This window comes from Aulonocara sp. 'chitande type north' Nkhata Bay, unplaced genomic scaffold, assembly GCF_057382095.1.
Source record: "Aulonocara sp. 'chitande type north' Nkhata Bay isolate Kocher_YH1m ecotype deep benthic unplaced genomic scaffold, A_spYH_male_GT1.1 unmapped_scaffold_20, whole genome shotgun sequence".
Lineage (NCBI taxonomy): Eukaryota > Metazoa > Chordata > Actinopteri > Cichliformes > Cichlidae > Aulonocara > Aulonocara sp. 'chitande type north' Nkhata Bay.
In genome coordinates, this window is record NW_028234352.1 from 1,469,640 (window position 1) to 1,484,706 (window position 15,067).

At 41.1% G+C, this 15,067-nt stretch overlaps 2 protein-coding genes across 2 annotated transcripts in view; one reads left to right on the forward strand and one right to left on the reverse strand.

Moving 5' to 3' along the window:
- The window catches only part of LOC147300676 (NACHT, LRR and PYD domains-containing protein 3-like), a 292,597-nt gene that overhangs the window by 107,399 nt on the left and 170,131 nt on the right, over positions 1 to 15,067 (forward strand). The gene's annotated exons all lie outside the window — the stretch shown is intronic.
- LOC147300677 (uncharacterized) lies at positions 169 to 14,582 on the reverse strand. The gene is made up of 4 exons (XM_086285034.1): positions 14,496 to 14,582; positions 1,820 to 1,927; positions 1,569 to 1,742; positions 169 to 965 (listed from the first exon to the last, which is right to left on the reverse strand). The coding sequence occupies exons 1-4, from the start codon at positions 14,580 to 14,582 to the stop codon at positions 333 to 335; spliced, it is 1,002 nt and encodes a 333-aa protein (XP_086141160.1). The 3' UTR covers positions 169 to 332.

Sequence of the window (15,067 nt, forward strand, 5' to 3'; positions counted from 1 at the left end):
TTTGCTTCAGTAAATTATAGTTGGGATCATAATAAGAAAACATGTGTTTTTATTTTCTGTGTACCCTGGGTACAGACCAGTATAAATATGGGATTCTTCCCAATAAATGCTGTCTGATAATGCTTCATATTGCATTAAACACTAGATATGTAAGCAAACAAACAAAAACCCATAGAAGCCAGTTTTAATTATTAAATGTGACAATTACATGGAGATGGAAAGTAAACATGCTTATACACGTCTCTGTGATTACAGAAAATCCACACAGATGCTGTCAGAGCAGAGAATCTTTGATTTATCAGAATGATGAATGCAAATGATTTCATGAAATCTCACTCTTGTTCTGGGTTGTAAAATTCACCTGTCCAGTTAAACCGAATCCTTTGCAACACAGTTCTAAGAACCCTACCAACCTCATCCTCAGCTCTCTGCCTGTTATCCTTTTCAGCTGAGTATTCATCCACATGTGTTTCAACTTCTCTCTCATTTTCAAGCAAATTGCTCAGGCTCTCAGCTTCAGCACAGTTACCATATGGCCACTCTCTGAGGTCTTCTGTGTTCAAGCCAAACAAATTCTTACATGATCTGCAAGGCTTCATTCTGGCACCATCACGGAGACAAAAAGCCTCACACCTGATATTTCCAGGTACTTCAATTGTTCCATCAAAGTAATCTTTCTGGACTGTGTTTGGATAATAGGTCATCACCGCACCAGATACATATTTATGCCATTTGCTAAGACAGGAGGCAGCAATCATAATTTTCCCAGCGTTAGGACCTTTGGTGGACATGGAGACTCCGCAGTACCTTTCTGATTTGTTGGTTTGGGATTTTTGAGAAATGCAGATGGTGGACGAGACGAAAGCTGTTTTTTTATTATTCTCTTCTAAGTCCAAGTCTGTGAGGAGATCTTGCAGACTCTGCTTTATTTGCTCTTCATTCTCTGAGTTATTTTGCAGGACGATCTGAAAACAGTTACAGATCTGGTCAAAGTGTTGCACCTGATTATATAGTTGTTTTTCATATAAAGTTGATCAACATGTTTGTTTCGCTGCTTGACTTATTTAACTATGCAGGACCATTGGATGCTTTTGGTTTAGACATTTTAAGATAGGGGGTGAAACAAGTCACAAAAATCTATTTAATTTTAAATCAATAAGCAAAAATCCATCTTTGTTCTCACTAATTTATAATTAAATTTGCTAATTGACCTTTTTTTTTCTATTTTGCTATGCCGGGCTGTCAAAACACGCTGAATTTAGAGTCTTTGAGCTTAACAGATCCAGCAGCTACACAGTGACAGCATCATATACGCCTTGAAGACTGTAAGCATCTCCAATAATGAGTCTGTTAGACATTATTTAGAACTAACAAATTCTGAAGCAAGTCTCCAGCTCTCCTGCAGTCTCTGTGTTTGGTGGAGAAGTATAGCTAGAAGCATATGTTGAAGTATAAGGTACAGTATGGATTTTCTTTGGATTTCTCAGTAAAAAAGCACTTTGCATTATACTTTCCTAAAAACTGGAAGTTTGTCAGATTGACTGAAAATGTGAGAAGAGTTATCTTACCATGTCGAGCACACAGGAGAAGGGACTTCGCCTGGGAAGCTGAGTCGAATACAACTTTAAAGGCCTGGGATATCTTCTCATTAAAGAACCCAAAACAAAAGGATTAGGGAAGATTTCTTCTGGAGAAAAGGGGATGTTGTTGATTTTGCCCAGAAACAACATGCTGTGAAGGATCTGTTGAGTGAAAACATATTTGCTTATTGTTAGTAGTGATAAACAGGACTGTCTTAAAAGTGTCAAAGGTAACACACCTCATCCACCAAGTGTTGACTTCCCGGAGTCATGTAAGAGCCCCGAACCCTCCTCTTGGTAATCTTGTAGGCATTAGTTTTGAACCTCCTTTGAGAAATTGTTGTCTTCTAAAATGATAATGATCGAGCAGTTAGGGATTTAAAAACACAGGAGATCTGATAACTTTGGCTACAGCAGAGTCTGCAGACATACCTATTTTGCTCTTGGTCGGCCTATTTTAAACATGAGAGACAACATAGTTAGTGAAATGTTGATAACATACAATGACTATCATTGGTGGCTGAAAAGATGCCAGGTAACAAGTGAAAAGCTGCTACTTACCATCGCCACAGTCTAAGAATGAAACAGGAAACACTGAGCGAGTTGCCTCCATCTTAAAGCTGTTGATCATGTGATTTAAAGGAAAGCCACACCCAGCTCTTTCCTGGAATTTTACTCGACTGTAGAAAACTGCTCCATTTGCCCCGCCCACCCATGATCTTTAATATCTACCAAAAACAACCTTTTGGTTGTCAGTAACCAGTCGATCGTTTTCGCGATTAAAAAGTGGCTTTTTGCGGCGGCGTTCCCACCACGAGCAGAACTCCGGCTCAAAAACCGCTGTTTTTGAACACTTTTATTTACTTAAGCATTTTAATGGGCTTACTTTGAAACAAAGTGCGATTGAATGATTATTGTTATGTGTTGCCTTGAATTCGGCTATGCTGTCTGTTAGACAGCTGTTTTCCTTTATTGTTGTTTTTGTATTGTTTGTAGCGAACGCTACTGGAATGTATAGATTAAGCTACGTAGCCAAGATAATTAATAATTTAACTGTTGTACATTGGTTGATGATGATTTGCATTGTTACATAGGCTTGCAGAAAAATATATTTGTTTACCGGTAAACTGAATCGAACTTGATGTGCCAATGGACGTTTTTCTGACCTACAGGTCAGGTTTTGTTCCCTCCCTTTGAATTAATCTTCTTCATATTGAAGTGGCGAGCCGGTAGGACCATTCTTTGTTTCCCCCCATACGGTAAAAAAATATATTTTAAAATACATTTTGAAATATATTTCAAAATATACAAAAAATGGCCAAAAATATATGTGCTAAAATACATTTTGAAATATGTTTATGTATTTTGAAATGTATTTTAGCACATATATTTTTTGGCCATTTTTTGTATATTTTGAAATATATTAATAAAATATATTTCAAAATACAATTTAAATTTATTTAAAATCATTCAAAAAAATATAAATTTAACCCTTCATATATTTCTAAGAAAACACATTCACATGTAACATCTGAAAGAAATCTTTATTTGATGTTTAAAACATACATATAGCATATCAATCAAGCAAGGAATATTCATTTTATAAGTTTATTCTCATTACATACTTAAACATTCTAAAAGAAACACACACACATATACATATATGTGTATATATTAGGGGTGCAACGATATTCGTATCGATATTGAACCGTTCGATACAGTGCTTTCGGTTCGGTACGCATATGTATCGAACAATACAACATTTGTAATTCATTTTATCAATTTTCCTTCTGACGATGCTGTCTGTGTTGAGAGCTCAGTGAATCTGTGTTCGACTACTCCGCCTAGGCTGCACTGTCGAGCGCAGATCCACTGAGCGCTCAACACAGACAGCATAGTCAGAAGGAAGAGCGCAGGGCACCTCCCCCACCCTCATTCAGATCTGGCGTTTGGAATTATTTTGGTTTTCATGTGACGTATGACCCTGAAGGTAAGCGAGTCATGGACTAAAGTAAAACAGTATGTTGGATGTGTCACGCAATGCTCAATTACATGGGTGGGAACTAGTGTGTTAGCGCAGTTAGCTCGTTAACGTGTTGGCCGTCTAGCCCCACGCACGGGGCGATCGGCGGTAGCTCGTTAATGGAGATTTGCCGTGTTGTGGCGTTAAGGTCATTTCAACGAGATTAACCTGAAAGCACTAGTGGGAACACAACGAATATGACTGCACATTTACGCCGACATCATCCTAGTGCAAAGACAAGTGGAAGCAGACAAAAAAAAGCAAGCATGCTACTAACTTTAGCCGAGTCATTTAGACAGCTGTTAGCACATGATTCTCCTTATGCTGCTGAGAATATAGCCCAGAAGAAGCGGATAGTATAGCTTTTATTTTGGAAAGAGACATTTCTCTGTAATAAACTCTCTTTTCCAAAGATGAGTGATTCCTCAATCAGATACAGGGCTTGCAATATCGCTAGCCCGACGTCCCAGAGCTAGCGATTTTTTTCAGTCGGGCTACCAAAATCTATCTCTTCCCTGCCCGTCGGGCTATTGTAGGAAAAATATATGTCAATGCTTTTGCATTCTTTCAGAAATGTAGCTGGGTAATTATGTCATTGGCATCGGTGAGCCACTGTCAATATGTGACATATTGAAGTCCCGTTTGAATTTGCGCTTGTTTTTTTGCTTTCACTTTGCAATCGTGCGAACTGTGTATAGAGAGCGACAGCACTGATCTGTGAGTGATGATAATTTGCGCACCAATTCCTCTGACATCGTCTTATTAATCGTTAGCTTACTAAGCAAACATGACAAGTGAAATCTCCCGCAGCTTAAACATGTGAGAGGTTGATCGCGCAGAGAATCGCTGAGCTTATGTGAGTGAGTGTGTAAAAGCAGCAGGATATATATTTCAGTTCTGCTGAGCCAAATAAGACAGGTCAGGGTGAAGAAGTGACAGCCAAAGAAAAGCTTACCACAAAACGGAGAAGTTATGACAAATCAGACTATAAGGCAAAAAGAAAGTGCAGCTTTATGGTTTCATGGACAAAAGAATTTCTGTGGCTGCAATATGATGAGCTAAATAACCAGGGCTGCACATAAGTGGTCCGCAGGTGCGCATTCGCTGTCAAAATAAAAAACACGCACAAGGGTTAGGGTTAAATTTAAAAACTGTACTTTTGAGTTAAAATATATATTTATAATTTTAATAAATGACAAATTAAAAATGCATGAACATTTTTTTGTATCGAAAAAATATCGAACCGTGACACCAAAGTATCGAACCGAACCGAACCGTGAATTTTGTGTATCGTTGCACCCCTAGTATATGTGTATATATATATATATATATATATATATATATTGTGAAATTATCAATGCGTTTCCGCAGAGGTGTGGACTCGAGTCACATGACTTGGACTCGAGTCAGACTCGAGTCATTAATTTTATGACTTTAGACTTGACTTGAAAAAATGTTCTAAGACTTGGGACTTGAATTGGACTTGAACCGGTTTACTTGAAAAGACTTGATATTTTACCCCAAATATAAAATTTAACATGCATATTATATAGAGATTGAAAATGTGACGTCATTCACGGGTAGAACCGCAAAGGATTCTGGGAACTCGTGGCAAGCGGTACTAGCGCACGCAGGCTTTCAATTAAAATCAGTTATACAGCGATAAAAAGAAACACAAAAATGGCAAGAAGCTGTTGTATTATTAACTGCAATAGCCGGTCGCATGACAGCCACGGGAAGCCGACGGGTAAAGAGATCGGTCGGATTACGTCATTGAAGAGAAATTGTTCCAGCCATGTTTCCGAAGTAACAAAGAGGCGACTGGATTGCAGCCATTCAAAGATCAAATATAACGTCCCAGAACACTCCAGCTCACAGGTTAGTCTGCTCCAAGCATTTACACGAAGGTCAGTGTTTTTTAGTAGTTAATACGTCATTTTCATAACATAATTGGTGATATAGGTTACAAGCAAGTCTGGCGCTGAACAGAAATTGTCGCGCTATGCTCCTTTGTTTATTGTGTTTATTGTGCATAAATAGTGAATTGTCCTGACACAATATTGCGTTTCGCTTCTGTTATTATGGTACATTGACAAAAACATATACTTTTATTCACAGGATAAAACAGGTTTTTTGTATCACTAATTGCCCAGTACGATTACAGCATACAGTATTATTGTCACTGCTACATTTCTGTGATGGGTACCAGAAATTATTTCCACTACTAATTAATTACCGTTGAGCTCAAAGGTCCTATTAATAAACGGTTAAGGAATGTGTATTTATGACGACAATTTGTGAGACTGGTAAACTTATGATACGTATGATGGTCTTTCGTTCTACACGGTGCATTTCAAGGTCCTGCACCCATCCGTCGGTAAACTGTACCTGGGCTTGTTGCAGTGACCTGGGGCCCGTTCTTCGTACGTCGCTCACTACATCCAAGATCAAATGACACATCCAAGACCAAACCATCGCGCTAACCGTGAGCTCGCTAATCCGGTTCCCCGAACACACCTGCTGTTGACGATTAGTACAGCTGGACGCAGTAATGTGACATCACTGGGTGTCGTAAAAGGGGCTACGCATCGATAGTGGAAACATTGATCGGCAACCCTCTGATTGGTCGGCGAAAATGTCGACGGAGCGCGCTCGGCTCGGTATTTTTCGGCAGCAGAGCAAGAACTCTTGAGTGAGGGATTTCAGGAGTTTCAGAGTTTAATCAGAACGCAAGGGAACACTGCAAAGGCTGCAAAAGCAAGGAGAGAGGGCTGGCAGAAAGTTGCTGACAAATCAAACTCGTAAGTAATTTAATAATAACAATAATAATGGAGTGGGTTTATATAGTGCTTTTCAAGGCACCCAAAGCGCTTTACAATGCCACTATTCAGTCACTCTCACATTCACACACTGGTGGAGGCAGCTACAGTTGTAGCCACAGCTGCCCTGGGGCAGACTGACAGAAGCCAGGCTGCCATATCGCGCCATCGGCCCCTCTGGCCAACACCAGTAGGCGGTAGGGTAGATTTATCATATCACACTATATTATCCAATATTATATTACATTATATTATATTATAATATGTTATGGGCGATCGTGGCTCAAGAGTTGGGAGTTCGCCTTGTAATCGGAAGGTTGCCGGTTCGAGCCCCAGCTTGGACAGTCTCGGTCGTTGTGTCCTTGGGCAAGACACTTCACCTGTTGCCTACTGGTGGTGGTCAGAGGGCCTGGTGGCGCCAGTGTCCGGCAGCCTCGCCTCTGTCAGTGCGCCCCAGGGTGGCTGTGGCTACAATGTAGCTTACCATCACCAGTGTGTGAATGTGTGCGTGAATGGGTGGATGACTGGATATGTAAAGCGCTTTGGGGTCCTTAGGGACTAGAAAAGCGCTATATAAATACAGGCCATTTACCATTTACCATTTATATTATATTCCCTTTCACATTAGAGCCACAACAGGACCCACTAGAACATGGGAACAGGTAAAAGTGAAATATAAGAATATTCTACAGAATGGTAATATTTATCACTTATATTGCTTTTCGTCTCTTGGAAAGAGACCCTGGAATGATCTGTGCAGGTTTACGCTTACGGCTCTGTTGCTATGACAGCAAGTCCCGGATGAGCTTCGGGGAACCGAACGATCCAAGATCAGGCGAAATCGTCAACAATCAAATCCAGCTAACCTACTTAGCGAGGTACGAAGAACGGGCCCCTGAAGTTACTAAACTTCATGAGTGTATGCACTCACTCCAAGGACCGTATGATTATAAATATGCATATAAATATGCTACGATGAGATAGCTGACTTCATCTAACTAGCAAATGTTGTCCAGGCTACGTTGGTGATACAGTTTTTTTTTTATGTGTATGATATTTTTGTCATGCGATTTTAAAGCCAGTCCTACAAGCGCATCCAAGAATAACATGCAGCTTATCTCAGAACTGTCGGTGAAAATTATTCTTGGAGCTAGGTTTAATTGAGCTGCATTTTAAAGAGGTGCAATTTCACAATTTGTGTATATTTTCTAAGTTCACTATTTTGTCATGTGTTGAGAAAAACACAGATTTTAAAATTACATGGTCTAATATTTACATTTAGCATAACTGCAACATTATTTTTTCGTTTTTTTTTTTTAAAGACTCGAAAGGACTTGAAATTCAAAGTTTCAGACTTGTGACTTGACTCGGACTTTTACACCAGTGACTTGAGACTCGACTCTGACTTGCCTGACATTACTTGAGACTTGACTTGAGACTTGAGGATAAAGACTTGAGACTTATTTGAGACTTGCAAAACAATGACTTGGTCCCACCTCTGCGTTTCCGTCATTGCATTTAGATTAATGTACTGGCTTCTGTGCTGGATTAGAGAAACCACCAAGGCTCTGCACCAGTCTACAGCTGACTCTGTCCATTCTTTTAAAAAGCACTTCAAAACCTTTTTGTTTAAACAGATTTTCTGTTGAGAAGTTTTTTAAAAATTTTAAAACTACAGGTTTATGTCATTTTGGCACTTAATGGTTTTTTTGTGATGGTTTGTCTGTGAAAACGTCCTCACAATCACTAAAAACCAAAGAACACCGCCCCCACAGTAAAGCGGTGGAAACATGGGTCACTTTTCTGCTAAGAGCACAACATGACCTCCCTGCATGGAGGGCCAATAGACAGGAGCGCGTATCGTACTGTGACGAGGAACCTTCGTCCCATGAAGATGGATGTTCAAGCATGACGATGATCCAAAACATCGTGTCGAGGTAACGAAGCAGTGGATGAAAATAAGAGTGGCCTATCGAGTCTTCCACTCATCACCTCCAGCTGGTGACGGCAGATGGCTGCCCCTCACCGAGCCTGGGGTTACTTCTTCTTCTCTGTAATGTTGTAGGGTATTTACCTTATAAATATGAAATATATAAATATGAAACATGTCAAAACAAAGCAGAGACAGCGATCAGTGATAACTGATTCTCAGTGCTGGAGATAAGGATGTACGGTAACCTTCAACATTACACATCCTGTGGACACATACTGTTTGATCTATTGTTAGCATAAAGACGCTGACAGGTGCAGATGAATGAGCCCCTGATTTCTTCAGCCTACAGCAGACAGACTGTCAGGAGTTAGCTGCAGGACTGCAGAGCGTATGCTTGGTTTTATGTTGCGTTGTTGTTTTTAGCCTGACAGATGCCAAATGATCTGTCTGATCAAACGGGCGATTGTGGAAGAACACAAGCGCTTTGTCCTCTGGAGGCTGCTGACCTTCTCTGGCCACACAAACTGCTACACACACTCACACACTGACATTAACCTGTCACTGTGGTACACCACTCTATACTTCACATATCTTGGTTGTCCTCATTTACACGACAAACACTTAAATAGACACACACAGTGACACTGTACGCCACCCCGAGAGGCCCAGCGTGGCACGCTACTGGTGTGTCACATGCTCAGAGTCCAAACAGCCTCTGTGAACCCACACTGCTGCAAATATGTCGCCAGCGCCTTCAGATTCAAATCAGTGTGTCATTGAGCAACAGAGGTTAGCAAAGGTGTCCCAGTCCAAATATGGTGTAACAGCAGGAACGTGTGGGACATTCCTTTCTTATGACTTCATAAACTCAGCTACTGGGAGATTAATCCAGCGTGGTGTGGCAGCTTTGATCGTAGACCAAAAATGTGCAGTCCAAAAAGATCCCAGCGTAATCAAAACAGGCCGTCCTTTGGCGTCCACCGGGCAGTGTTTTGTAAATAATGTGTGTTTATCATTTATATGGGAATATAAAGAACTAGTTTTAGCTGTTCTACATAAACAGCATATCCCAAATATCATCAAAACAGAAAATTAGAATAAGAGCTTTCAAATCTAATTTATCGGCACAATTATTTCAATTTACTTAAATGTGCTCCGAGGGCTAACAGGCTGTTTAGATCACAGGGACATGTTACATAATGAAGTAATGAATGTCATTTCTAACTGTTTGATTTTAAAAAGTATGTTTGATAAATGTGGGACAAGGACAAGCATGTAATGGGATTAGTGGGGATACATTCATGGAGGAGAGGAGAAGTCCTAAAGCTAGCTAATGAAAGGACAGCAAACTAACACAGAGGAAGAGGTCAAGGCAGAACAACAAAGATTTCTTTGCAGGGTGAGATGAGGAAGGGAGGAGAGTAACCACTGTGATCACCCAGAAGAGAATGACTCAGGTCTGTGTCCAGTCTCCCCAAATCAGCATGACACAGCAAACTAAGCTACATAAATCTCTGAATTACCAGCTGAGCCACTAATCCAGGCGGTATGACACTCGCCAAACTGCTAGTTCTGTGATATTTTACCACCGAGCATAAAAGTGCTTACAGGAAAGGCCAGGAAAGAATAAGCCATGAATACAGAGTTTAAATCATAAGAATATTTTATAACGTTTAACATTACGCAGAAGCATTTCATATTCATGAAACGCTTTCAATTAAAAGAAAACATCGAAACAGGTCATAAGGACACACCCAACATGCTCAACACCCACTTTAGTACTTCCTACTCAGCAGTTTCAATTACTGGTTAAAGCAAATGTGTTAGAAACTTAAAGCACGTAAAGAATCTGCTCAAGTCAAACAAGACATCAGACAACACATCACCAAGAAGGCAAGTTTAAAGCAGTCCTACAGAAAGGTTTCAAAACTCACTCCCACAGCTTGATTCCAAGGATGTTAGATTCCTATCGGGCCTTTTCTACTGTTAATGTTTAAGCTAAATGACAACTTTGTTTGTCCACTGTCAGCATTCGAAACAACTTCTACAGGGTTTAATGGAGCACACAGATTTGACTTTTTACAAAAGCACTCAAAGAGCTGTAGTAATGAAGAATTGTATCACAGTACGTTTTGTCATATCCTGTCTAAGATGTTTTTTATTGCATGAGCCTAAGCACTCATTTATACTCGTATCCAATACAACTGATTTCGGTTTTATGCTTCCTAAAACCCTTAAAATTCCTTGTCAACGTCTTTTAGTTTAACCAATCCTAAAGGAAATCAAGCTTTGCTGCTCTACTCTATTTCCCGTTCCCTGCAACATGTGTGTGGATGCTGAATGAGACGGGTGGAGGGATGAGCGCTACATGGTTGTGTTTGAGCAGGAGGGCCGGATGATGAATGGGCTTTTATAGACATGCTGTTCGTTTACGGAGGCTTGTAGGTGATGATCTCTTTAGTGTAATATGAAAAGGAAACAGACACATCGTGATATCACAAACACAATCCTACATTTGTGCCAACCTAATAAAATAATATGCAGTACTGTGTGAAACTCATCAAGTGGCCTGAACTAAAAGTTCTCCAGCAAGTTCAGTAGCATTGCTACTTGAGATCGTTCATGTTGCAGCCAAGAACTTCACTGATGACTGCTGCCATGGTGTAAATCAGCTGGTTGGTTCCAGCGATGGTCACACTAGGGACTGTCCACTGCAGTAAAAACTCTGCATTATCACTCCGTTACCTGCTGCAAGCACTGCCACAGTCTGATTTTCTTTCATCACTACCTGAATTGTTTGACTAAAAGGAAAAAGAAATGGCAGATGTCCTTCTCTACAGGGGCAGAACTGTTGGCAAACTGTTCACCACCCCCCAACCGCCCTGTCTGTCATCACTCCACTAGCATTGCTGTTTGTAATTATATTCACTCCACTTTTACACACCTATACATAATATCCTAAAAGCCACAAATCAACTAGAACCCTGCTCTGTTTGGTAATGAACTGTGATAAAACAAATATCCCCTGCCTATGAAAAACCAGAGGCTTCCCAAGGGAGTCATGAGTTCATAATGTTCATGTTTATAAACACTGAAAGCTGACATGGAGTAGGTCCCAGGCCCTGAACTCCATAAGCAAGAAAATGGATTGATGTATAAATACACACACACACATATATTAGGGGTGCAACGACAAACAAAATTCACCGTTCGGTTCGATACTTTGGTGTCACGGTTCGATACAAAAAAATGTTCATGCCTTTTTAATTTGTCAGTTATTAAAATTATAAATATATATTTTAACTCAAAAGTACAGTTTTTAAATTTAATGTTGCTGAAACAACAAAGTAATAAAAAATAAATAAATCTATCTGATGGAGGAATCGCTCATCTCTGGAAAAGAGAGTTTATTACAGAGAAATGGCTCTTTCAAAATAAAAGCTCTACTATACGCTTCTTCTGGGCTATATTCTCAGCAGCATATTAAACATATCAGGTCCCCATAAGGAGAATCCTGTGCTAACAGCTGTCTAAATGACTCGGTAAAGTTTGTAGCATGGTGCTTGTTGTTTTGTCTGCTTCCACTTGTCTTTGCACCAGGATGATGTCGGAGTAAATGTGCAGTCATATTCGTTGTGTTCCCACTAGTGCTGTCAGCGTTAATCTGAAATGACCTTAACGCCACAACACGGCAAATCTCCGTTAACGAGCTACTGCGGATCACCCCGTGCGTGGGGCTGGACGGCCAACACGTTAACGAGCTAACTGCGCTAACACACTAGTTCCCACCCATGTAATTGAGCATTGCATGGCACATCCAACATACTGTTTTACTTTAGTCCATGACGCGCTTACCTTCAGGGTCATACGTCACATGAAGACCAAAATAGTTCCAAAGGCCAGATCTGAATGAGGGTGGGGGAGGTTCAGTTTGCCATGTTGCAAGGAGCTTAACTTCTGTCTCGCTAGCTTGCGCTGCGCTCAGTGGATCTGTGCTCGACAGTGCAGCCTAGGCGGAGTAGTCGAACGCAGATCCACTGAGCGCTCAACACAGACAGCATCGTCAGAAGGAAAGTTGATGAAATAAATTAAAAATGTTGTATTGTTCGATACATATGTGTACTGAACCGAAAGCACTGTATCGAACGGTTCAATATCGATACGAATATCGTTGCACCCCTAATATATGTGTATATATATATATATATGTGTGTGTGTGTGTGTGTGTGTGTTTCTGTGGTTCAGCATTATGATGCTGAACCACATCATAATGAATAAATGGATAAATTTCCAAAATCCCGGAGCAATGCAAATTAGCCGGTGCGAGGTAAGGAGCTCTGTCATTGGTTAGACAGTCTTAGCTTTGCACCTATACCAAAGGCCATTCAGCCTCTGTGTTTACACTCTGCCTACACAGATGTTGAACATGAGACGACACAGGAAAAGGATTTTTGATGTGAGGTTTTTATTGAGATTTTATTTCTTTTTTTTCTGATTTGAAGTATTTATTAATGGAATAATTATTTATTTTCAAATACTGATTTATAAATATTTATTTTATTTTATTTTTTTGCCTGTCCCGTTTGGCTCTTTTGCATCAGAATTGTTGTCTAAAGGCAAAGAAAGATGCCCAACGGATTTACTTTACCAAACTGACCATCCCAGCCTTGCCGTAATGGTCCATTTGATTCACCTTTTATTGTTTATTTTATTTTCACTTACTGAATACGGGACAGACTTGACTGGGGGAAAGAAAGAGAAACAGCTGAGAAGAGGGACGGGGGAGAAGGGCAAAAAACAAAAACCAACAGAATTTTATTTTCAATTAAATTACTAGATAATAAATTACTTTTGTATTGAATAAATAAAATAACTTAAAAATGAATTTGTAAATTAATATTTTATCGCACAATTCATTGTTTAAGCAAAGAACTTTTTATTTCGATGCGCTGGATCTTCTGGTCCTCTGCACATAAGTGGATTTCCATTTAGACTTTATATAGACAACAACTCAAAGTGCTTTACAACAAGTCACATTCACCCATACGATCATCTAGTGCTGTACTTTAAACACTTTAAACACAAACACAGATACTGTGGGGAGAGGCCACAGAGGCACAGGGAGAAAACTCACACAGAAATCCAACAATTAAAGAGGAACCTTCTCGATGTAACACTACCATCCTGCAAGATGACCTGGTCCTGGGCCATCTTAATAAGCATGCTGTGCACAGTAGTTTCATATTCCTGCCAGAACAAACACCAGACAGTTTGTACACAAGGCTCAGATTCTCGCTTTGCCAGATACAGACAATAGTTTAAGATCCTAATGTCTCTGCACAGCTCTGTATGTACTGAAATATCCAACCTCAGATATTTCCTGCTCACTCTCTGCACCGCCTTAGACAACAAGTAGTTCATGCTATACATAGCATTGACTTTTCATTCCAGCCATGTGCACTCATCAGGGCATCAGTGCTGCCGTAGTAACCACACTAACACTTCCTTGCACCTGTTGAAATGGCCTCAGTCTGATCGTGCCCTGAACAAACTCACCTTTAACATCCCACACATGGACTAAATATGTGCGTGTCAATAACACGTGACAGGAGAACATGCTGGTTGTCTGTCATGGGGCTGAATTAGAAACAGAGCAGGAACTACAGTTTGTCAGATTAAGACTGATCAGGTCCAACATCCGCTCCCAGCACTGATTTACACGTTTGGTGTCACATTGAAGGAAACGCCTACTGGCACAACCTGCATGTGTTAAACTGCTCCTGCGTGTAAACAGCGTGTCACTTACGGCTTTTTGCATCACAAGGACGCGCACTGGCGTCTCAGGGTGACTCAGATGTTTGCTGAATGAGGTGTAGACCGGACTAGGCGGGACTCATTTCACCAAAACACGAACTTTTCCACCCACCAGTGTTTATCTGTGTGCTTATTTTAAAGAATTATTCCATCGTTATCAAATACGAAGCATTACACGCACGTCGAGCCGTTTCTGCTGAGTCAGACACCAGTGCTCCCGTGTGCTGATTCTCGGGTCCATCTTAAACTGGTGTGTTTGCGAATGAACTTCGGTAAAACGTTACAACGTTACCGGGCGCGCAGAGGGTCTCGGAGGCGTGTCGTACCTGTCGGGTGGTCGCGGGCTCCTCGTTCCCGGTGGGTGAAGGTGTTTCTCCTTCAAGCGATGCTGGGGTGACCGGAGAAGAAGCCATGTCCCCCCGACATCACCTCTCACTAAGCGCCGCTCCTAGTGTGACTTTCCTCGGTGTCCTCCAGCGTGCAATACGCTGCCTGGCGCAGTTTGCACGGACGGTGGACCGGTTGCGTCGCTCGTTTCCTGCGCGATCAAAGTGAGTCTTCGGCTGCACAGTGCAGCCACTGTCCCTCCTCCGGCCGGCGGACTAGTCCAGGCGAGGCGGATGACGTTGTCCCGGGTCTCGCTCGCTCTCGCACATGCAGGACTTGGCCCAGTCTGTCTTCTTCTGCCTCACTCTGCGCTCTGCTTTTCACTTCATGTCTTTTTGTTTTGTAAGGTGGCTAACACGATCACTCCTCTTCTGCCTGCAGGACTCTGTGACTGCTCTGTGCCGTGGCAGCACACTCCAGCCTGATAGTTCATTTTACAGCTTTTGGCACTGCGACGCTCTCCTCGGCTCGACAGACACAATCTCACCATGTCGGCACAATATACTGAGTG